Source organism: Rhinoraja longicauda, chromosome 36 (genome assembly GCF_053455715.1).
Source record: "Rhinoraja longicauda isolate Sanriku21f chromosome 36, sRhiLon1.1, whole genome shotgun sequence".
NCBI lineage: Eukaryota > Metazoa > Chordata > Chondrichthyes > Rajiformes > Arhynchobatidae > Rhinoraja > Rhinoraja longicauda.
In genome coordinates, this window is record NC_135988.1 from 3,304,327 (window position 1) to 3,329,637 (window position 25,311).

Genomic DNA, 25,311 nt, shown 5'->3' on the forward strand with positions numbered 1-25,311 from the left:
TGGCATTCAGGCCAAAGAGTTCAATCTTAGTTTCATCAGACCAGAGAATCTTGTTTCTCATGGTCTGAGCGTCCTTTAGGTGCCTTTTGGCAAACTCCAAGCAGGCTGTCATGTGCCTTTTACTGAGGAGTGGCATCCGTCTGGCCAATCTACCGTAAAGGCCTGATTGGTGGAGTGCTGCAGATGTAGTTGTCCTTCTGGAAGATTCTCCCATCTTCACGGAGGAACTCTGGAGCTCTGTCAGATTGATCATCGGGTTCTTGGTCACCTCCATGACCAAGGCTCTTCTCCCCCGATTCCTCAGTTTGGCCGGGTGGCCAGCTTTATGAAGAGTCCTGGTGGTTCCAAAGTTCTTCCATTTAAGAATGACGGAGGCCACTATGCTCTTCGGGACCTGTAATGCTGCAGAAATTGTTTTATACACTTCCCCAGTTCTGTGTCTTGACACAATCCTGTCTTGGAGGTCTACAGACAATTCCTTTGTCTTCATATCTTGGTTTTTGCTCTGACATGCACTGTCAACTGTGGGACCTTATATAGACAGGTCTGTGCCTTTTCAAATCATGTCTAATCAATTTAATTTACCACTGGTGGACTCCAATCAAGTTGTAGAAACATCTCAAGGATAATCAATGGAAACAGGATGAACCTAAGCTCAATTTTGAGTGTCATAGCAAAGGGTCTGAATATTTATGTAAATGTGATATTTCAGTTATTTCTTTTGAATTACTTTGCAAACATTTCTAAACACCTGTTTTCGCTTTTTTATTATGGGGTATTGTGTAGAAGGTGATGATAAAAAAATGTTTTAATCCATTTTAAAATAGGCCTGTCACGTGGCAAAATGTGGAAAAGGTGAAGGGGTCTGAATACTTTCTGAATGCACTGTATATCTAACTCTCTCTTGAAAACATCCAGTGAATTGGCCTCCACTCCCTTCTATGGCAGAGAATTCCACAGATTCACAACTCTCTGGCTGAAAAGGTTTTTCCTCATCTCAGTCTTATATGGCCTACCCCTTATTCATAAACTGTGATCCCTGGTCCTGGACTCCTCTAACATCGGGAACATTTTTCCTGCATCTAGCCTGTCCAATCCCTTAAAAAATTTATATGTTTCTATAAGATCCCCTCTCATCCTTCTACATTCCAGTGAATATAAGCCCAGTCCACCCATTCCTTCATCATAGGTCAGTCCCGACATCCCGGGAATTAACCTGGTGCACCTACACAGCACTCTCTCGATAGCAATAATGTCCTTCCTCAAATTAGGAGACCACATTATACTGCATCTGCCATGCATCTGCCCACTCACCCAACCTATCCAAATCACCCTGCAGCCTCATAGCATCCTCCTCGTAGCTCACACTGCCACCCAGCTTTGTGACATCCACAAATTTGGAGATGTTACATTTAATTCCTTTGTCTAAATCCAAAGACGTACAGGTATGTAGGTTAATTGATTGGGTAAAATGTAAAAAATTGTCTCCAAAGACGTACAGGTATGTAGGTTAATTGACTGGGTAAAATGTAAAAAATTGTCCCTAGTGTGTGTAGGATAGTGTTAATGTGCGGGGATCGCTGGGCGGTGCGGACTTGGTGGGCCGAAAAGGCCTGTTTCCCCGCTGTATCTGAAATATGAAAATATAAAATAAAAAATATGAAATAAATCGTTAATATATATTGTAAATAGCTGGGGTCCCAGCACTGAGCCTTGCGGCACTAGTCACAGCCTGCCCTTCTGAAAAGGAACCATTAATTCCAACTCTTTGTTTCCTGTCTGCCAACCAGTTCTCTATCCATGTCAATACCCTATCCCCAATACCATGGGGTCTAATTTGGCACACTACTCTGGGGCGCAGACCATCAGGCCCTGGGGATTTATCTACCAACTCTACTAGCTTCAACTCTACAGTCCCAACTCTACTAGCTTCACAGACGGTCACGGTGGCGCAGTGGTAGAGTTGTTGCCTTAAAGCAAATGCAGCGCCGGAGTCCCGGGTTCGATCCCGACTACGGAGTTTGTACGTTCTCTCCGTGACCTGCGTGGGTTTTCTGCAAGATCTTTGTTTTCCTCCCAGGCTCCAAAGACGTACAGGTTTGTAGGTTAATTGCCTTGGTAAATGTAAAAAAAATTGTCCCTAGTGGGTGTAGGAAAGTGTTAATGTGCGGGGATCGCTGGTCGCTGCGGGGATCGCTGGTGGGCCGAAGGGCCTGTTTCCACGCTGTATCTCTAAACTAAATTAAACTAGCTTCAGGTGTGACTCAGTCCCTGCATGATGAGCAACTTGACTTTCCCTTTTGTAAACGACTGCTATTGTTAAAAATCGCAAAATCTTGTTTTCTATGATTGGTAAATCAATGGAATGTTTAAACAAGAGAAGTGAGAAAGCTTGGGGAAACTGTAAATAAGGTTGCCAACTGTCCCGTATTAGCCGGGACATCCTGTATTTTGGGCTAAATTAGTTTGTCCCGTACGGGACCGCCTTTGTCCCATATTAGTAGGGTTGCCAACTTCCTCACTCCCAAATAAGGGACAAAGGGTGACGTCACCGCCCCGCGCCCCACGTGACCTCAAAGGGAGACGTCACCGCCCTGCGCCCCACGTGACCTCACGCAGCCAGCGGCCACGTACTCCCGCTCCACCAATGGCGGCTGCCCGGGCGCCCACCATTGGTGGAGCGGGAGCACATGGGGCGTGGGGCGTTGACGTCACCCTTTGTCCCGTATATGGGAGTGAGGAAGTTGGCAACCCTAACTGTAAATGGCTTAGAAGAGAGATTCCTGCAGCTGAATTAGAGACTATAATATCATTAGTAAAAGATTAAATTACTATTTATACATAAAGATTTTTTTAAATAATGGAGAAATCGTAAGGAAAATGAAATTGAAAAAACACTGAGGCAATGGCTGGCTGATATCTTTCTCTGATACACATTTTCTTTGCAATCAGATGGAATGAATCTTGCTTGACTATATTTTAAACCAAAAAGGCAAAATATGACTATAAATAATGGAAATGTTACAACATTGTTAAAATGAAACTAAAGCTTGGAGATGAAATTAAATTATAAAAATCACCCTGTAAAATTCTGTGTTGGGCAGAGAAAGGTTTTACACAAAATGGAGGCTATAAATAAAAAGATTTTTAAGAATAAATTCAAAAAGTGAATTGCTGACAAACTGGTTAGAATTTGAATCTTGCTGTTACCAAAAACATATAAGCCAATTTTGGACTCGTACTCATGAGCCAAAGCACAATTTTAAGCTCATAGGTCTGTTTTGAGGGCAACAATAGTTATGCGAAAAGGAATGGAATTTTATGAAGATTGGATTTGATGATATGGGACAAGGCATATTGGAAGCAAAAACAATGACATGGATAGATTTAGTTGTATGGCCTGCTTAATATCATATAGTCGATCCCAGCCAATTCCCATCTCATACTTTTAAAGTCTCCTTTATTCAAGTTCAGGACCCTAGTCTCAGAATTAACTGTGTCACTCTCCATCCTAATGCCGAATTCCACCATATTATGGTCACTGTTGCCCAAGGGGCCTTGCACAACAAGATCGCTAACTAATCCTTCCTCATTACACAATACCTAGTCTAGGATGGGCTGCCCTCTAGTCGGTTTCTCTACATATTGGTTTAAAAACCCATCCCGTATACATTCCAGGAAATCCTCCTCCTCAGCACTGTTACCAATTTGTTGGCCCAATCCACATTTTAGATTAAAGTCACCCATGATAACCGCTGTACCTTTGCTACACGCATCCCTAATTTCCTGCTTGATGCTATCCCCAACATCCCTACTGCTGTTTGGTGGTCTGTATACAACTCCAACAAGCGTTTTCTGCCCATGGCTAATTCACAGTTCTACCCATACCGATTCTACAGCATCCAAGCTAATGTCTCTCCTTGCTATTGCATTAATCTCCTCTTTAACCAGCAATGCCACCCCACTTCCTCTTCCTTTGTCTATCCTTCCTGAATATCGAATACCCCTGCATGTTTAGCTCCCAGCCTTGGTCACCCTGGAGCCATGTCTCCGTAATTCCAACTATATCATATCCATTAACTACTAACTGCACATTCAATTCATCCACCTTATTTCGAAAGCTTCTCGCATTAAGGCACAATACATTCAGGTTAGTTTTCCTTCTCCCTTTTGCTTCTGTCCTCCTTTTATGGCCCTCTGTCTCCTTGCATTGGGTCCCATCCCCCTGCCTTGTTAGTTTAAATGTGACCTTTCCTACACTCTCTTTCCCGTTAGCTGCACGGATACGCTTCCACGTTGTTGACTCCACCCCCCCCCCCCCCCCCCACTTTTTAGTTTAAACGCACCCGTGTAGCACTAGCAAACCTGTCTGCCAGAATGTCGGTCCCCTTCCAATTAAGGAGCTACCCGTCCCTTTTGTACAGGACACCCCTGGCCTAGAAGAGATCCAGTGATCTAGAAATCTAAATCCCTGCCCCCTGCACCAATTCCTCAGCCACACATTCTAATCCCCTATCTCCCTGTTCCTATCCTCTCTAGCATGAGGTACTGGAAGCAACTTTTCACATCACCAGCATCCATATCCAACACATCATTCTCCGCCATTTCTGACACCTGCAATGTGATCCCACCGCTAGTTACCCAGATCCTTTCTGCTTTCCATTGAGACCAATCCCTCTGCAAATCCTTGGTTTGCTCATCTCTTTCCACCAAACTGCCCCCTCCCCAGGAATTTTCCTGTGCAAGCACAGGAGATAATACACCTGACCCTACACCTCCTCTCTCACCTCCATCCAGCAACCCCAACAGCCCTTCCAGGTGAGACAGAGGTTCACTCACACCTCCTCTATCCTCATCTGCATTCTGTGCTCCCAATGTGACCTCCTTCGATGAGGCCAAGCGTAGATTGGGTGACCGTTTCACCAAACACTTGCGCACAGTTGCCAAGGTTTGCTGGATCATCCTGTTACTAACCATTTTAATTCACATTCCCATACCAACCTTTCTATCATGGGCCTTCTACATTGCCAGAGTGAGGCCTTATGCAAACTAGATGAACAGCATCTCATATTCTGCTGGGGTAGCTTATAGCACAATGGTAAGAACATTGAATTCTCCAATTTTAGGTACCCACCCCCCAACTTTTTAAGCCCTTTCTCTTTCCTGCGCCCGTCCACTCAGTGTGCATCTAATTCTCCCACTAGCCCACATCCCCCTTTCTCCAACCTGTCCACTTCCACCTCTGACTTTATATTTCACTTTTTTTCACTCTTCTCTCCTTATCTGACACATTTCTTTCTTTATCATCTCTAGCCTTTTTCCACCCATTGGTTAATGAACCCCACCCCACACCCCCAACCTTACCTGTATCTACTTGTCAGGCTTTATCCTGCCCCTACTTCTTTTCCAACTTTCTGTCCTTCCCTCACTACAATCAGCCTGAAGAAGGTCCTGACTCGAAATGACACCTTTTTGTATCCTCCAGAGATGCTACACCACCCGCTGAGCTGCTCTAACACTTTGTGTTCAACACCAGATTACAACATCTGCAGTTCAATGTGTCTCAACAACAATAACAATAAGATCCTTCCGTACATCAGACCTCTGGAGATTTACCCCATTTAACTTGTTTTTATCTTTACTGCCAAATGAACGATTTTCCATGTTCAACATTGTATGTTACTTGACAGTTCTTTGCTCGCTGCTTTAATCTGTTCCTACTCTTTGTAGCCTCTTTTGCAATTTATATCCTTATATTCTTTTTGCCGTGAAATTTGTCCGTTATATCTTAATCCAACTCACTTATCTGAATTGGAACACATTGAGGCACAGCACCGATCCCAATAGTATACTAAACATGACATCTTGCCAATCTAAAAATGATCCATTTGTGTCTACTCTCTTTCTCCTGACAACCAGCCAAGCTTCTGCCCATTGCCTAAATGTTACATCTGCCACTACAATTTAATTTTTTTCAATAACATGTGATGCAGCACCTCATCAAATCCCTTGCGGAAATCTGACTTTTGCACAACTTATGTGACTTCTTAAATAAACTTCAATATGTTTCTCAAACATCATTTTCTTTTCACATAAGTTTAGTTTGCCCGATTAGCTTAAAATTCTAAGTACCTTGCGAAACCTATTTAATTGGTATTTCCAACATTTTCCCTTATTTGGGAGTGAGGAAGTTGGCAAACCTACTAATATGGGACAAGGGCGATCCCGTACGGGACAAACTAATTTAGCCCAAAATACGGGATGTCCGGGCTAATACGGGACAGTTGGCAACCTTATTTACAGTTACCCTGTATATGCTGCCCATGAAACAAAAACATCATCTGACACCACAGCTACCATTTTCATAAGTATGCTGACAACACCATACCTGTACGCTAACTCACATCTGTCCAACATCTTGTTATAGGCAAGAACATCCTATAATTGGCAATCAGAATTTCCTCCAGGTTAATATTTTAACCAAAGTCTTTCGCTTTAACCCTTGCAGTCAGTATTCATAAACCTTTAAAGAGCTGCTTGTAGCGGCCATAGAGAGTGGTCCTAGTCGTCGAACCCTCAGATTGGCCAGCAAGGTCACGTGTGGGTGCGACCGTAGGGATTGGTCCAGAGAGCGACATCGCTGATTGGACAGCGTTGTCATGTGCGCTTTTGGCGCCCGAAAAGAGTCAGTTGGGAGACGTCTTCGAAGAGGACAGTTAGTTTTAATGGTTGTCTGTAATCTTGTTAAGAAAACTTTGTAATCGAATATTGCTGTCGCAATAAACTTCTTCAACAAAGAACAAGTTTCCAGTCTCGCCATATTGGTGACCCCGACGTGATCTGGGCGATCACCGACCATGAATGAACACGACGCCCCGTTGTTGGCTGCTGCGCCAGGCGCACCGGAGCAAAGCGCTGTTAGCGTTCACCTTCCGTCATTTTGGACACATCAACCACAATCTTGGTTTGTCCACACCGAAGCCCAGTTTCACTTAAGAAACATCTCGGCAGATGCGACGAAATACTACTACCTCGTCAGCGCTCTATCGCCGGAGACGACCACACGCGTGATGCGGTTCATCGTAAACCCTCCCTCGGAAGACAAGTACGAGGCCATGAAGGCACTGTTACTACGAACCTTCGGGTTCAATAGGCATGACCGAGCTAAGAAACTTCTACACCTACCGGATCTCGGAGATCGGCTGCCGTCTGTTCTCATGGCTGAGATGTTAATGCTAGCAGGTGAACATACGGATTGCCTCATGTTCGAGCAGGCATTCCGAGAGAAGCTTCCCGAAGATGTCAAACTTATGCTCACGGATTGTTCTTTTAAGGACCCCGTGGCATATGCAGAAAAAGCTGATGCGCTCATGGCGTCCAAATCGAAAGGAAGCGGTTCGATCAACAAGGTCTCGACATCAGTGACCACGCCACAGCGACATCAAGATGGCGCCGCGTCTCCCGCCATTTCTCCAAAAGCCCGCCAAAAGGATCCGCACAAGCGCGGCTGGTGCTATTACCATCTACAATGGGGTGGAGAATCCCGCAACTGCCGCTCACCTTGTACCTTCGCGGGAAATGCCTCGGCCGATCGTACATAGGGGCTGTTGCGATTGGCCAGAACCGACGCCTCTACGTCCGAGACCGATTCACGGACACAGAATTTTTGGTGGACACGGGAGCCATTGTCAGTATAGTACCGCCGACCGACCTTGAGACCAGATCGAGTAAGACAGGTCCTACCCTCATCGCAGTTAATGGCAGCCCCATCCGTACGTTTGGTACGCGGAAGATGTCCCTGGTTTTAGGCCTCCGCACGTATGAATGGCCATTCATTATAGCAGACGTCAGCCAAGCGATCCTAGGCGCAGATTTTCTCTGGGCCTTTTCACTGGTCCCCGACGTCCGCGGTAACGACCTCCGACCCTCCGCCAGCGATGAGCCCGTCGCTCCGACAACCGCCACCCCGCCCAACTGTCCAGGCCGTCGTCTGTCCAGGCTGAGGTCCTGGCGGAGTTTCCAGAGCTGCTCATCCAGCGTTTCGACGCCCTTTCGGCCAAGCACGGCGTTGTCCACCACATCAGCACCGAGGGTCCCCCCGTTTTCGCTCGGGCCAGGAGGCTACCGCCTGACAAGCTGGTGGTGGCGCGAGAGGAATTTAGGAAGATGGAGGAAATGGGAATTGTCCGTCAGTCTGACAGCCCGTGGGCCTCGCCGTTGCATATGGTCTCCAAAGCATCTGGGGGGTGGAGACCATGTGGCGATTATCAGCGTCTCAACGCTGTCACCACGGCTGATCGCTACCCCATAACGCACCTGCAGGATTTCTCGTCTGGGCTGGAAGGTGCGGTGGTGTTCTCCAAGATCGATTTGGTGCGAGGATACCACCAGATTCCTGTGCGACCGAAGGACATACCAAAAACTGCCACGATCACTCCATTCGGGTTGTTCGAATGGTTGCGCATGCCTTTCGGTTTAAAGAACGTGGCACAGGCTTTCCAGCGACTGATGGACCGTGTGGGTCGGGGTTTACCTTTTGTGTTTATTTATTTAGATGACATCCTGGTCGCCAGCCCCTCAGTGCAGGAACACCTGGTCCACTTGCGGATTGTATTCCAGCGGCTCCAAGACCACGGGCTCATTATCCAACCCTCCAAGTGTCAATTCAGCCTCCCTTCTCTCGATTTTTTAGGGCACAGAATCACCCCTGCCGGCGCCACCTCTTTGCCCGAGAAGGTGGAGGCTATCCGAGCATTTCCCAGGCCCACCACAGTGAAAGGTCTGCAGGAGTTCGTAGGTATGGTTAACTTCTACCATAGGTTCGTCCCGGCAGCTGCGCGGGTCATGCGCCCGCTCTTCCAGTGCCTTGCGGGTAAACCTGTAGAGTTGATATGGTCCCCAGCCGCGGAGTCGGCTTTTGCAGCAGCTAAGGCAGCTTTGGCAGACGCCACCATGTTGGTCCACCCAAGCGCCTCCGCCCCCACGGCCCTGACGGTTGATGCGTCTGACGTGGCGGTGGGTGGGGTTTTGGAGCAGCAGGTCGGTGGCCTTTGGCAGCCCTTGGCATTTTCAGCCGGCAACTGAGTTCGGCTGAGCTAAAGTATAGCGCCTTTGAACGAGAGCTTCTGGCCCTCTATTTAGCTGTTCGTCATTTCAGGTATTTCCTTGATGGCCGCCCATTTTTGGCCTTTACGGACCATAAACCATTAACTTTTGCTTTTTCCAAATTGTCCGACCCATGGTCGGCCCACCAGCAGCGGCACCTGACTGCCATCTCCGAGTTTACCACCGATGTCCGTCATGTCGCTGGTAAGCTTAATGCCGTTGCTGACGCCCTGCTTTTTCCCCCATTTCAGCGGTGGACTGCGAGGTGGATCCCCAGGAGCTTGCGGAGGCACAGCTTCTGGCGGATACCGCCTCGGCATACCAGTCCACCATTTCGGGGTTGAAGTTGGCTCAGGTAGCCTGTGGGTCGGAAGGCACAAAAGTCTGGTGTGATGTTTCCCTTCCCCGTCCCAGGCCGGTAGTGCCGCCCTCCCTTCAGCGCCGGGTTTTCGATGCCATTCACGGGCTGGCGCACCCGTCCATCCGCTCCACCTCTGCTTTAGTAGCCGCTCGGTTTGTGTGGCACGGCCTGCGTAAACAGGTAGCTGTTTGGGCCCGTTCCTGCGTTCCCTGCCAGACCGCTAAAGTCCAACGCCATGTCCAGCCCCCGGTACAGGAGTTTGAGGTCCCAGCGGTCCATTTTTTCCACATTCACGTGGATTTAGTCGGGCCCTTGCCTTCCTCCCGGGGCTACACCCATCTCCTCACGGTGGTGGATCGGTTCACCCGGTGGCCAGAGTCTTTCCCATTGTCAGATACCGCTATTGTTTCTCAAAATAGTTACAACTCCATGCAATTGTTCTTTTGGTAACTTCCTTGTTTCGTTCTTGTTGATCACCACTATCAAATTATACTTAAAGGGTTGACAGTGGAGATGCAATGGCAAAGATTTAAAGACAGCATAGATCAGACATGTCCAAAGTCCGGCCTGGGGGTCAATCGCGGCCCGAGGTCAGATTTTATGCCATAGATGAACTCCAGAAATTGTTCATCCCTGTCTGTCGAAAAAAAAACTGGAAAGGCGGCTCAACCGTGGCTGATGAGGGAAGTCAAGGATAATGTTAAATCCAAGGAAGAGGCAGATAAATTGGCCAGATGCAGCAGCAAACCAGAGGACTGGGAGAAATTTAGAACTCAACACAGGAGGACAAAGGGGTTAATGAAGAGGGGGGGGGGGAAGAGCACGAAAGAAAGCTTGCGGGGACTATATAAACTGACTAAAAGTTTCTTTAGGTATGTAAAAGGGAAAAGATTAGTGAAGACAAATGTAGGTCCCTTACAGTCAGAGACAGGTGAATTTATAATGGGGGAACAAAGAAATGGCAAAACAGTTAAACGAGTCCTTTGGTTCTGTCTTCACTAAGGAAGACACAAACAATCTCCCGGAAATACTAGGGGACAGGATCCAGTGGGAGGGAGGAACTGAATGGATTCCACATTAGTCAGAAAATGGTGTTAGGCAAACTGTTGGGACTGAAGGCAGATAAATCCCCAGGGCCTGGTGGTCTGCATCCCAGAGTACTCAAGGAGATGGCCCTAGAAATCGTGGATGGTGATCATTTTCCAATGTTCTCTCGACTCTGGATCAGTTCCTGTGGACTGGAGGGTAGCCAATGTAACTCCTTTTTAAGAAAGGACGGAGAGAGAAAACTGGGAATTATCGACAAGCTAGCCTTTCATTGGTAGTGGGGAAGATGCTGAAGTTGATTATTAAAGATGTTGTAGCAGCGCATTTGGAAAGGAGTGACGGGATCGGTCAGTCAACATGGATTTATGAAGGGGAAATCCTGCTTGACTAATCCTTTGGAATTTTTTGAGGATGTAATAAGTAGAATGGATAAGGGAGTGGATGTGGTGTATCTGGACTTTCAAAAAGCCTTTGACAAGGTCCCAAACAAGAGATTAGTGTCCAAATTTAGAGCACATGGTATTGGGAGTAGCCTACTGACATGAATAGAGAACTGGTTGGCAGACAGGAAGCAAAGAGTAGGAATTAACGGGTCCTTTTCAGAATGGCAGGCAGTGACTAGTGGGGTGCCGCAAGGCCCCCAGTTGTTTACAATATATATTAACGATTTAGACGAGGAAATAAAATGTAACATCTCTAAATTTGCGGATGACACAAAGCTGGGTGGCAAGGAGGATGCTATGAGGTTGCAGGGTGACTTGGATTGGTTGGGTGAGTGGGCAGAAGCATGTCAGATGCAGTATAATATAGATAAATGTGATGTTATCTACTTTGGTGGCAGGAACTGGAAGGCAGATTATTATCTGAATGGTGTCAGATTAGGAGAAGGGGAGGTGCAACGAGACCTGGGTGTGCTTGTACATCAGTCACTGAAAGTAAGCATGTAGGTACAGCAGGCAGTGAAGAAAGCTAATGGCATGTTGGCCTTCATTGCGAGAGGAATTGAGTTTAGGAGCAATGAGATCCTACTGCATTTGTACAGGGCCCTGGTGAGACTGCAGCTGGAGTATTGTGTGCAATTTTGGTCTCCTAACTTGAGGAAAGACATTATTGCTAATGAGGGAGTGCCCATTGTCCCAACTGTGGGAGACAATGGGCATATAGTAGAAGTAATAAACTTGTTCTGTCACAAGGATGCCTTACAACATGTGCAGCATGTGCAACAATGGTCACTGAGATTATTGTTAAAGTTCAGTTTGTGCTAAGAGACAACAAAACACATTAGTCAACTCAGACACAACCACGATCCTTTATTACGCATGCGGGAGTGGGAGAGAGATCACCAGTATGCTTACATACTGGTAGCCACTCGTGGCCCCACTCAAAGATACAGCATTCCGGCTGCATCTTTATACAACACAAAGAGCCTTACGAGTTCTGCAAAGTCATCGTTACTCAACTTTAACATGACCATATATGGACTTGTCTGGTTTTTACTTGGTATTAGTTCTCGGTTCTTGGAACAGCTCCCTGTGCTCCTATCGATCCCCTGTTTTCTTATCTTCATGCTTTCCCTTGTCATTTAATGTCATCCTCCATCAGTCCTCAACTTATTTCAATAATTGTTATTATCACAAAATGCTGGAGTAACTCAGCGGGTCAGGCAACATCTCTGGAGAGAAGGAATGGGTGACGTTTCGGGTCGAGACCCTTCTTCAGACTGATGTCGGGGGGGGGGCAGGACAAAGAAAGGATATAGTTGGAGACAGGAAGACAGTGGGAGAACTGGGAAGGGGGAGGGGAAGAGGAGCTATCTAAAGTTAGAGAAGTCAATGTTCATACCGCTGGGGTGTAAGCTACCCAAGCAAAATATGAGGTGCTGTTGCTCCAATTTGCGGTGGGCCTCACTATGACACTGGAGGAGGCCCATGACAGAAAACTCAGACTGGGAGTGGGAGGGGGATTTGAAGTGCTGGGCCACCGGGAGGTCAGGTTGGTTAAGGTGGACTGAGCAAAGGTGTTCAGCGAAACGATCGCCGAGCCTGCGTTTGGTCTCGCCGATGTAGAGAACCTCTGCCTCACCTGGAAAGACTGTTTGGGTCCTTGGATGGAGTCGAGGGGGGAGGTAAAGAGACAGGTGTTGCATCTCCTGCGGTTGCAGGGGAAAGTGCCTGGGGAGGGAGTGGTTTGGGTAGGAAGGGACGAGTGGACCAAGGAGTGACGGAGGGAACAGTCTCTGCGGAAAGCAGACAGGGGAGGAGATGGGAAGATGTGGCCACTAGTGGGATCACGTTGGAGGTGACGGAAATGATCGAGGATAATTTGTTGTATACGCTGGCTGATGGGGTGGAAGGTGAGGACAAGGGGGACTCTATCCTTGTTACGAATGGGGGGAGGGGGAGCAAGAGCGGAGCTGCGGGATATAGAGGACCTAGTGAGAGCCTCATCTATAATGGAAGAGGGGAAGCCCCGTTTCCTAAAGAATAAGGACATCTCTGATGCCCTAGTGTGAAACACCTCATCCTGGGCGCAGATGCAGCGTAGACGGAGGAATTGGGAGTAGGGGATAGACTTTTTGCAGGAGACAGGGTGGGAAGAAGTAGTCCACGACCACCAATAATTGTTATGGTTCTATGGTTTTTCCAAGAATTGAAGTTTCGGTTACAGTTATCAGTCACATCCATATGAGCCATTAGTATTTCTCCACTCTCAACAATATAGAAGCTACACAAGCATACAAGCTGGTTTGCAGACAATGGTCAAGCATCCCATCATGCAAAGTTAATAGCCATTAGCTCTTTCATTATTCCCCTGTCAAAACTCTCATTTGTGTCTTTGTTACCTTAAACTTCAATCTTATAATGTTTTCCTAGTCAGCCTTCCTTGTTTGTCCTTCTATTAGCCTTGACTTACTGTATCTCAACTTGCACTAAATCTCATTCATTCCATGTTTCTTAATTTGTTGAGTTTTATTAACTCTCATTCAAACAATACATAGATTTAAAAATTCTCACCTTGTTTACAAATCCCTCTAATTCCTTGCCTCTCATTATCTGTGATCTTATCCAGTCCAATAACCCAAAGGGATATCTACACCTCCCTTTCTGGCCTTAGTCATCTCAAATTTAATTGCTCCAACACTGGTTTGTGTGATTTCAGCTGCTAAAGAACAAAGTCTGGAAATCTGTCCCTAAACCTCAATACATTTCTTTTCCCTTGCCACTTTTCTGACATTGCATTGTCTACTTCTGTAAACAAGCCTTTGGTCATCCCTTTTCTATTTCCTGCATAGCTTAACCTGAAATTTTGTTTCTCCAGTGCAAAAGAGAAAAAGTTTGAAGATAGGAGATAGCGATAAGAGTGAGGGGGCTAAGGAAAAGTGTTGGTGAGTGTACGTGGTTAGACTGAGTCCGCACCTGGCTAGAATGCATCCAGGCCGCATATTGTGTATGTGTGCTAAATCTATCCAGCAGAGCTAGATTGCCAACGTTGTTTGGATTTTCTTGTCATTGAACTAAGATCTTACTGTGACATATTGATATCGTAGCTAGTGTGCAGTAGCCACCCTACCTCAAAAGAAATCACACATTAGCAGGCATCTTCCACTCAAAATACATAAGTGGAAGCAAGTCACCCTCATCTCAAAGTACTGGAAATTGCCTTAGAAGAAGCTACATAATACAAGTTGCTGTCATAGTGAGAAGGAGCCCTTGGTGCTGGGTGAGGAAAAAGCAGACTTGGAATTAGATGGAGACACAAGGAACTGCAGATGTTGGTTTACAAAAAGACACAAAGTACTGGTGTAACTCAAGCAGGGTACTGACCCAAAATGTCACCCATCCAGGTTCTCCGGAAACACTGCCTGACCTGCTGAGTTACTCCAGCACTCGGTGTCTTTTTTTCTGGTAATTGGGACGGTTTTTAATCAATAGCCAAGTTTGCTTCACTGGGCTTTGGGCTGCATGCAGTCTCCTGTCTCTACAGCTGTCCCCAATATACGTATTTAGAAGCAATTTTACCAATTGCGCATTTGCCAATGGCACAGCGGTCGCAGGTTGACAAACACAAGGTCAGATGTGTAGGAAGGAACTGCAGATCGTGGTTTATACCAAAGATGGACACAAAATGCTGGAGAAACTTAGCAGGTCTGGCAGCATCTCTGGAGATGCTCAGTCTGAAGAAGTGTCTCGACTCGAAACGTCACCTATTCCTTCGCTCCAGAGATGCTGCCTGTCCCGCTGAATTACTCCAGCTTTTTGTGTCGAGCACCAGGAATTGAGCAGCTCGCTTGCTCTGGAGAAAAGGAATGGGTGACATTTCGGGTCGAGACCCTTCGTCAGACTGAGCATCTCCAGAGATGTTGCCTGTCCGGCTGAGTTACTGCAGCTTTTTAAGGTCATGTCATGTGATGGTAGAATTGGGCAATGCAGCCCGTCAAGTCCACTCCGCCATTCAATCATGGCTGATCTATCTCTCCCTCCTAACCCCATTCTCCTGCCTTCTCCCCGTCACCTCTGACACCACATTTTGTGTCTATCTTGTATCTTGTAGTCATCACCTCCGAAGAGACCACCAGGGACTTCAAATTGGAAGTTGACGAGAGTGGTTTGGACCAGCGGGAGCTTGGCCGTCTGTGGGCCTGGACGTGTTGAAGGTCGCGTAGGTGGACATGTCAAAGGCCCTGGTGCTTCGACTGTTAACGTTATCACAAAGTGAACCGCTTTATATTTTCTTCAGTCCGCTTTACCTTTGGCAGCAAGTTAAACCGTGTCAGTAAATACTGTCAGACAGTTGGACCCCCGACAACTGCAAGTTTAAACATATTTTACCTCAGTCAGCCTGTTGCCCGCAGCACCGAGCGCACCGACGCTCACGGGGGTGGGTGGGGGAGGACGTCGGCCAATCACAGGGCGCCTGGCACGCCCGCCCACCTTCCAAGGCGGCCAATCAGAGTGGCGGAGCTGCGGGCCTGCAGCCAATCCCGTGGGAGGTCGGGTTGCAGCCAATCGGAACTCGGCACGTGCGGGGCTCACGGAGAGGCGGACCAATCAGAGGGGGGCAGGCGAGGGGGATGGTTGGCCAATCAGGACGCGGAGCGGCGGCGTCCGCTGGCAGAGATGCGCGGGGCGATGGCGGGGCTGAGGTGAGTGGCCGGGTGAGGTGCCTACCCATGGCGCTGGGGTGAGTGTGAGGGGCCGGGTGAGGTGCCTGCCGCTGGGGTGGCCGCCGCCGGGGTGAGTGTGAGGGGCCGGCTCATGGCTGTGAGGTGCCTGCCGCCGGCCGCTGGCGCCGGGGTGAGTGTGAGGGGCCAGTCGCATTCATTGTGATCATGGCTGATCATCCACAATCAGTAACCCGTGCCTGTCTTCTCCCCATATTCCTTGGTTCCGCTAGTCCCGAGAACTCTATCTAACTCTCTTTCACACCAGTCTGCAGAAGGGTCTCGACCCGAAACGTCACCCATTCCTTCTCTCCAGAGATGCTGCCTGACCCGCTGAGTCACTCCAACATTTTGTGACACCTGTGATAACTCTTTTAAATTCATCCAGTGAATTGGCCTCCACTGCCTTCTGTGGCAGAGAATTCCACAGATTCACAACTCTCTGGGTGTGAGGTACCGGCTTGTCTGGCCGATGGCCATCGATGTATTCAAGTTTATAATTATGTGGTGAAGCTGGCCTACGTGCAGTAAGTAACATGAGGGGAGAGAGAATGTTCCAGAGGGGAGGCTCACTGACTGACTTCAGCCGGGCTTGGCTGCACCCGCCCCCCGCAGCCTTTGCCCCCCCACGTACACCCTTTCTGTTGAAAGATTGATCTAAATTTTGTTTATCTCTGCAGATGCTGAGCAATCTACAGGTTTCACTTTTTAAAAAATTTTCAATCCAGTTTTTTCTATTTTATGGCTCCATCTACCATAGTCATAGAGCTCAACTGTTGTCTGTGTGAAGTTTGCACATTCTCCCTGTGACCATGTGGGTTTCCTGTAACTGTACGGATTTCCACCCTCTTCCCAAAGATGTGTGGCTTTGTACGTTAACTGTCCTCTGTAAATTGGTCCTCCTGAGTAGAAGTGGATGAGAAAGTGAGATAACATAGAACTGGTGCGCATGGGTGATTGATGGTCGGTGCGGGCTGTCCGGTCTGTTTCCATGCTGTATCTCTAAAATAAACTAAAGTTATTAACACAGAACCAGGTCCTTCAGTTCAACTCAGTCATGCTAACCAAATTGCCTCACTGAACTAATCCCACTTGCCTGTGCCTGGCCCATATTCTCCCAATACCTGGGTGTGGGTGTGAGTGTGAGGGTAACAAAATGAACCTGTCAATGATCCTAACTCGGAGAATTGAGATCTTAAGCTTGTGGAATTGAAACTCTGTTCATAGTTGACGGCGGTACTTTACTAAACGAGTGTTCTACTTGTGGATTTTACTTGCAAGAAAAATGCAAACTTGCTTTGTAACACCAATTTTGTCATTTGATAATGGTATATAACTGGCAAAATGAAATTGCATTATTATGTGATTCTATTGCATTATTACTGATGATTTTGGATGTGAAAATCAAAATTTCACATCTTACAAAGCAGCGAAGTTTATAGTTATGAAGAGAATAATATAAGGCAAGAATAATATAAGAATATACAAGGCGAAGCAGTTGTGATTAATAAGTTTATGACCCCCGTAAAAACATAAAATTGTTGTAATATACAGAAGCGATTATTTCAGCAATGCCTGCTATTAGATTAGTCCTATTGTTCCTTCCCCCTTTTTCCAGAATCCTACAAATTCATATCTCTTGCAAATCAATACAATTCAATCTTACCATCTACGACTGATTGGACAAACCAATCCAAATCTATTGTCCCAAATGATCTGTGTCACACAGCAGTTGCTTTGCACCTCCAGTGATCAGGGTTTGATCGCTGTGTGTGGAGTTTGCACAAACTCCCCTCGTGCCATACCCTGAAGGAGTGTTTACTTGTACCAAACTATCACTGTTATAAATCTTGTGCTTCTTGGACTTTGGGAGTTTCTATCCTGAGTGTTGATAACAACATTGAAGTGTCATTGGACCTTGGCATGCGCTATTCTTTGAAAATATGCTGATCACTAACATTTCCTAACATTTGAGATACGCTGGAATTATGCTTGCTGATGTGAAAATAGATCAATAGTGATCTATGCAAAATTATGAAGGGGTGTGATAGAAATTAGCAATAGCTCCTGCCCACTTGTAAGTCTGGCTTTCTTCTGTCTTGAGCAACAACCCCTAATTGATTAATTGTCACGGTTTACTACAACACAAAATGTGATGTGTCAGATGATTGTACCAATTAATTGCCAATTTACAAATGATGGGAAGCTATGATCTAAGGTTATGTGTTTTGCTGACACCAGAGATTAGCATGCCATTACCTTCAATTATTAGGTTGGGTCCAAGGTTGATAGTAGACCTAAGTAGGAGTGGTACAATTAAATCTCCAGTCTTGTCACAGACTTAATTTTATTGTACCCCTTTGCCAGCTTGTAAGTTTATATTGCCTGTGCATATATTTTCAGACATTTGGAGGCAGGATTTGGGTTTTAAATGACTGCACTGTAAAAAGATCTGTATGTACCTTGTCATACTACTTGCTTTTTCAATTGTAGATTAACTTTGTTTCACATACACTTAAGCTTTCCTTTCTTTATTCAGTCTCTTATTTGAATAAAATGTTCGCCATTTACTTCATAGAAATTAGTGACCAATTAGTTGTTAAAATGGAGAGGGGAGGGGAGTGGGGGAGGAAAGGGTGCTGTACCAATGTAGGAGAGGTTTGGGCCCAACTGGTCCACTTGGTCTAGTTGTTATTTTATATCTTGTGTCTGTAGTTTACTTTTATTCGTTCAAATTGTTTTTGTAACTGATAAACTTAAATGGAAAAGCAAGCAGTGAAATGAATGCCATGGTCACAAAATTATAGCCTGTGAGGAAAATTGTGGCAGATAAATATCAAATCTAAATATGGCATCAATAAAAGTTACCATGAAATTGTTTGGTTTAAGATCTATTTGGTCACTTATTTCTAGGAAGCAAATAACAAACTTTTTGTTCAAATAATGAGAGACAGGATAAAATGTTTGACAGAAATGTGTGTGTGAAACAAAATTATGCTGGAGTTTAAAAAGGGAGATGTTATGTTGCCCTTAAAGTGATTGAAGGATAAGAATCCTATCTTGACTACATTGGACCTATAAATATTTGGTGGAGTTTTGAATTTTTTAAAAAGTTCAAGCTTCCCAATGGTCGTGACAAAATCAATCCTAAAGGATTGTTCCTCAGGCTGGAGAATTTAGAACTGGTTTTGGATAAGGAGCCATCCAGTTAGAATTGATAGGGACATTTTATATTCAGTGAGTTGTTGGGAATTCTTGGGAAATAAGAAACTGCTAGGATGTGGATGGCAGAAGTTATGGAGTATATTCAGGGTGGTGATCAATTTGTTTTGGGCACAAGATTACAGTAGGAATCTGATTGAAGTTGATCAGGTGCAATTCTATTGAATTTCAAACAAACACGTTGACATGTACAAAATTACATGTTGACAGTGCAGAGCCAAATGTTAGTTTGGGCTAGGCCAAAATTCAGCTTCAAAGGAGTTAGTTATTCAGGACAGAAGAAGAAACCACTTAACACGGAGGGTAATGAACCTTGGTATTGTCTACTCAGGAGTGCAATGGAGGCAGAGGCATGGTATATTCAACACTTGACTTCTGTTGATTTTTGGACAGAAAGGGTATGGGGATTATTTAGAAAAGTGGTGCTGTGGTAAAAGCTTGGTCATGACTTTGTTGTATGGTGGTGCAATGTGGCTTCTGCTGCTGCTTCCTTGTGTCAGCTGATTTGTAGTACATGCTGTGTAGGTACACTTATGGTTACTTTGGCACGCTATGCCTCAAAATGCTGTTGTGGAGACAGACTAGTTGAGAGTGAACAAATCTAATTTAGTAATATCTTGAATTTGAATGAACACGTTGACACTTTCATTATGTTAAATGAAGTAAAAGCATTAGTTTTGCTGCTTTATGCTATTCTATGCTTCGTTATGTTATAGTTTAGTTTAATTAAGAAATATGGTGCAAACACAGGCCCTTTGGCCCACCGAGTCTGTACCAACCAGTGATCCCCGCACACTAACTACCCTACACACACTAGGGACAATTTTACATTTATACCAAGCCAATTAACCTACAAACCTGTGCGTCTTTGGAGTGTGGGAGGAAGCCAAAGACCTTGGAGAAAACCTATGCAGGTCACGGAGAGAACATACAAACTCCGTACAGACAAGCACCCATAGTCAGGATCGAACCCGGGTCTCTGGTGCTATAAGGCAGTCGCTCTGCTGCTACGCCACTGTGTTGCTCAAAATAGACATGTCATAAGCGATAGGAGTAGAATTAAGCTGTTTGGCCCATCAAGTCTACTCCGCCATTCAACCATGACTGATCTATCTCTCCCTCTTAACCCCATTCTCCTGCCTTCTCCCCATAACTTCTAACACCTGTACCAACCAAGAATCTACCTATCTCTGCTGTAAAAATATCCACTGACGGCCTCCACAGCCTTATGTGGCAAAGAATTCCACATATTCACCACCCTCTGACTAAAGAAATTTCTCCACAGCTCCTTCCTAAAAGAACATCATTGAACTCATTTACCTGAAGTGGGGAAATTGAAACTTGAAGACTTGAAAATTTTGGTTAGCTTTGGACAGGTATAATCTTTGAAATAAGTATTTATTTTCAAATATGTACTAATTTATCTTGCAGGGTTCCAGAAATTATCGTCACAACTCAATTGCAAACCAACCTGTGAGTATAATATGGCTAATGATCTTTGTCTTAATTGTACTTAAGAATTATTCAAATTGTTCACAGCTTTTTTAATGCTAAATTATCAATTATTTTAATGATTTAATTGCTACATTCTCTGGCGCTTTCTCTCAATTGAAATATAAATGTTTAGTTGCTTGAGCTTCACGAATCAACTGGTTGAATATAAATGGGATTAGGTTATCTTTAAATGTGGCAAGATTTTAGGTGTTGAATGCTGGTTATGAATGTTCCCCAAGAGGAGAGACAATACTAAAATGAGATGCTGGTGTATGCTATTAAGTATTGAGAAAGGTATTGTGCACAGGTTTATATCTGTTGGCTGTAATTGTGGTTTAAATATATTTTATATATTTTTAAAGTCTAATTTTTAGATGTTGCGTGATTATTATGAAGAAATTATTTGGTGCACTTTGTGCTTGCACTTTAAAGTGGTCAGGCTTTCATTTCTAAATTGTGGATTTTTTTTTGAAATACTGACAAGTGCTTGCCTGATATTTGCCCTGCTTCTTAACTCCAAGTCCAGCTTACTAAAAGATGAACAAGCTCGTTAAATTTGTCATTATTTATGCTGAATGGAGATAACAATAGACATTTTTTCTGTGGACAGGCTGGCGTTTGATGGCGTCGTTTTAGTTACAAATACCATTGACAAGCTTTCTGGTGATTTTCAAAATTTGAAGGTTCTACTTGACCATTACAAATCTGTAAGTTTGCTTAATTTCTGCCTTAATTGTGCATTTATAACAAGGCAATGTGCTGGAGGAGTGTTACTGTCTCTAATTGCTGAATATGTTTTAATTCATTTTATAAATATTTAGTTTTATACCATTTAATGAACTTTACAGACCATCTACTTCATGTGATGAAAAGATTTGCTTATGCAGTTCTTATGATAGAATGGGAACTCTAGAAGAAAAACTAAAATAAATTTTCATTTGTACTGAACACTAGATGTATTCATTGCTTTTAATATTGAAGCTCACAAACTAAGACCAAACTTCATTAGTTCAGTGGGTCAGGCAGCATCTCTGGAGGACATGGATTCCAGTCCTGACCCAAAATATTACTATCCATTTCCCAGGGATGCTGCCACTGAGTTACTCAAGTACTTTGTTTTTTTTCTCTCAAGATGAATTTTGTTTGCTTAATGAGTAGTTCAACAACTACTTCTCTTCATGGGACAAATGTTCCCAGAAATGTTCAACTGCTTCTGTTAACTTTTTTAAAAATAATGGGTTTATGAGTTTAATGTGACTAAATTCTGCTTTCCAGATCGATGCGTCAGTGGAACAGGATGTGGTGTTGGTGCATGCTCCTGATCTTCCAGGAGCTCGACTGGTGAGTAAGTTAAGATTACAGCTATCAACAACAGTTGCAGATATTCATATGTCCCAGCTGACGATTTTGTGCTTTGCTTGCATTTCATTTTAAAATAAATCTGTCTGGCCATAACATTGACTGAAGTTTATGTGTAGTATTTTTCAGCAAAAGAAAGTTAAGTTCCATTCCTGAAGAAAGCACAAACTCTGGACATATCTCTATGTCCTCATCTCTCAAATGTGGATCAGTTCCTGTAGAGATTCCTACACAAGGCTTGTTTGTATTCCTTTTCATCTTTTGGTTTGCAAAATACAAGCTTTTTCTTCTTGTGGAGCACCTAAAAATATATTTTAAAATAGCATTGTGAAACATTTACTATCTGATAACATGATAGATGAAGTTTTCATCGGTAGGTTAATTTTTTTTTACATTGGTTTGGGCTTATTATTGCATTGTTTACAGAGGTAGAGAGAGAGCCTTTGTTTCACCTACTTTCAAATTACATCTGAAGGTCTGGGAGCAGAATTAGGCCATTTGGCCCATTAGGTCTACTCTGCCATTCAATCATAACTGATCTATCTTTCCCTCTCAAACCCATTCTCCTGCCTTCTCCCCAAAACGCCTGACACCCTTACTAATCAAGAATCTGTCAATAATACTATACATAAATCCAATCAAGCCAAACACAAGTGCAAAAGGTAGAGCAAAGGGAAAGCTCGGCACTGTAGTGCATCAGTTCCAGATACGATCACTAAAAATGGGGCTAGATTTACAGATAGAAAAGAGATTTAAAAGAGTGGAGCAATTGTATTGGATGATAGTAGATCCTCCTTGGAGAACTGTATGCAAAACCATAGACATAAGCCAATTTGACACACAATATCTGCCGAATATAATGCTATGTCAAACCAATCCCATCTGCCTGCACATCCCATCATTTGCATTGTCACAATTTGCACCTTGCAATTAATTGCCTCTTGGATGGGGGGAAATTTACAATGAAGTTGCTTTCGATGTAAAGGCACAACGTTTGATAAATGAATTGGTCGTATAGATTCAGAATTGGCTTACTCATAGAAACGGGCAGGTTGTAGCTGAAAGGCATTATTCAAGCTGGAGTTCTGTGACCAGTGGGGTTCTGAGGGATCTGAGCTTGGATTTGTGATATATATTAGGCAGCAAGTGAACAGTCAGTTCTTGAAGCTGATGTGTTAGATGCAGGAGAAATGGGCAGGAGTAAAAACCTGAGCAACTTTGACAAGGGTCAAATTGTTATGGCCAGATGAATGGGTCAGAGCATCTCTGAAACGGCAAGGCTTGTGGGGTGCTCCTGGTCAGCAGTGGTGAGTACCTACCAACAATGGTCCAAGGAGGGACAAACCACAAACAGGGTGTTGGGCGCCCAAGGCTCATCAATGCACAAGGGCAACGAAGGCCCTGTCTGGTCCGAATCGACAGAAGGTCCACTGTGGCACAAGTCACAGTAAATTTTAATGGTGGTTATGGGAGGAAAAGCACACGGAGGACCAGCAGCATATTAGGCAGGTGGTCATAATGTTTTGGCTCATCAGGTCATTATGTTTTGGCTGATCGGTGTGTGTGTATATATATATATATATGTATGTATGTAGGACATAAATGTAGATGGGTTGGTTAGTAAGTTTGCAAAGATCAAGATTGCTAGGGTTGTGGACAGTGAGGAATGCCGACAAAATATACAATGGGATATCGATCAACTGCAGAAATGGACGGAAAAATGGCAGACTGCTTCATCCGAGCAAGTGTGAGGTGCTGCACATTGGGAGTTCCAAAGTAAGGGGAAGGAATATGGTTGATGGCAAAACATTGTGCAGAGGGTGCATGAGATCCAGGCCAATAACTCCCAGAAAATGGCAACACCTATAGTGGTAGAGAAGGCATGTGGTTGGTGCATTGCGTCTCAGAGTCGGGAAGTCATGAAGCAGCTCTACAAGATTTTGGTTTGGCTGCATCTGCAGTATTGCGTGCAGTTCTATTTGCCCCATTGCAGGAAGGATTTGGAGGCTTTGCTGAGGGTGCAGAAGTGGTTCACCAAAAGGCTGCCTGGATTAGAGGGTATTAATTGTAAGGAGAGTTTGAACAAATCTGTTTTTTTAATTCTGGAATACTGGAGATTCAGTGGAGACCTGATAGAAAAGAAGCATATATAATTGAGAGGCATAGCTAGGCAACCCTTTTCCCAGGGTGTTTAAAAAAACCCAGAGGGCACAGCTTTAAGATCAGAGGAGCAAAGTTTAATGATGTGCAAGGCCATTCTTTTACAGAGAGGATGGTGGGTGCCAGTGGCAGCCGTATCACTGAATCTCTGGTTAGTTTTTCTTGGCATCATGTTTGGCACAGACTTTGTGGGCTGAAGGGCCTGTTCTTGTGCTGTATGTTTCTATGTTCAATAAGAAATTGTGGATGTTAATTGTGTGTATTTGTATCCTTCAAATGGCTTTTGATACAGTATCACAGATTTAAAAGGTTAAAATACGGTCAAGGGTTCAAAGTACAGTGGCTGCAAGGATACAGAATCGAAAGCGGGGCAAAGTATGGTATGTTAGCGAATGGTATGTTGGCATTCATAGCAAGAGGATTTGAGTAGAGGAGCAGGGAGGTTCTGCTGCAGTTGTACAGGGCCTTGGTGAGACCGCACCTGGAGTATTGTGTACAGTTTTGGCCTCCTAATCTGAGGAAAGACATTCTAGCCTTAGAGGGAGTACAGAGAAGGTTCACCAGATTGATCCCTGGGATGGCAGGACTTTCATATGAAGAAAGACTGGATAGACTAGGCTTATACTCGCTGGAATTTAGAAGACTGAGGGGGGATCTTATTGAAACATATAAAATTCTTAAGGGGTTGGAGAGGCTAGATGCGGGAAGATTGTTCCTGATGTTGGGGAAGTCCAGAACCAGGGGTCACAGCTTAAGGATAAGGGGGAAGTCTTTTAGGACCGAGATGAGAAAACATTTCTTCACACAGAGAGTGGTGAGTCTGTGGAATTCTCTGCCACAGAAGGTAGTTGAGGCCAGTTCATTGGCTATATTTAAGAGGGAGTTAGATGTGGCCCTTGTGGCTAAAGGGATCAGGGGGTATGGAGAGAAGGCAGGTACAGGTTACTGAGCTGGATGATCAGCCATGATCATATTGAATGGCGGTGCTGGCTCGAAGGGCCGAATGGCCTACTCCTGCACCTATTTTCTATGTTTCTAAAGCTAAAACTAGCGGTGACCAGTTTTTCTTAGATTAAGGCATTGCTCTCTGATCTTTTAAGGATAGTTATAAACACCCCAGCTGATACACTATTTGCTTTTGGCTATAATGGGCATATGTTTGTGGATTCGTAATTTGAGGAATAAATCAAATTTACAAATGTAATACAATTGTGGATTGCTTCATTTTAGTAGAAAAGGTTAAAGATGAGGCACATAAATTAGATGTTTTAATTTTATAGAGTTCAGAAACAGCCCAGAGAATATTTTTACATTGTTGAAGGTGGGAGGAATCTAAAAGACTTTGGTGACAGAGTACAAAAATAGGAAAGTTGTGCTGAAACTCAAGTTGTGCTCAAACCCC

The 25,311-nt window shown here is 44.7% G+C and overlaps 2 protein-coding genes across 5 annotated transcripts in view; one reads left to right on the forward strand and one right to left on the reverse strand.

The window, feature by feature from the left end:
* fahd2a (fumarylacetoacetate hydrolase domain containing 2A) overlaps positions 1-15,408 on the reverse strand; it is a 44,296-nt gene extending 28,888 nt beyond the window's left edge. The window contains exon 1 of one of the 3 annotated variants that reach the window (XM_078428806.1): positions 15,343-15,408. The gene's annotated coding sequence lies outside the window, so the exon portion shown is untranslated. The remainder of the gene's footprint in view (positions 1-15,342) is intronic. The other 2 variants (XM_078428804.1, XM_078428807.1) reach the window with 2 other exon arrangements.
* Positions 15,409-15,576: 168 nt separating this feature from the next.
* Positions 15,577-25,311, forward strand: part of LOC144610425 (putative aminopeptidase W07G4.4) — a 32,263-nt gene continuing 22,528 nt past the window's right edge. Inside the window, exons 1-4 of one of the 2 annotated variants that reach the window (XM_078429088.1) lie at positions 15,577-15,656; positions 20,328-20,369; positions 21,001-21,097; positions 21,666-21,731. In XM_078429088.1, coding sequence (XP_078285214.1) covers positions 15,631-15,656; positions 20,328-20,369; positions 21,001-21,097; positions 21,666-21,731 — 231 coding nt within the window. In that variant the 5' untranslated portion in view covers positions 15,577-15,630. Of the gene's footprint in view, positions 15,695-20,327; positions 20,370-21,000; positions 21,098-21,665; positions 21,732-25,311 lie in introns of both variants that reach the window. The other variant, XM_078429089.1, reaches the window with a different exon arrangement.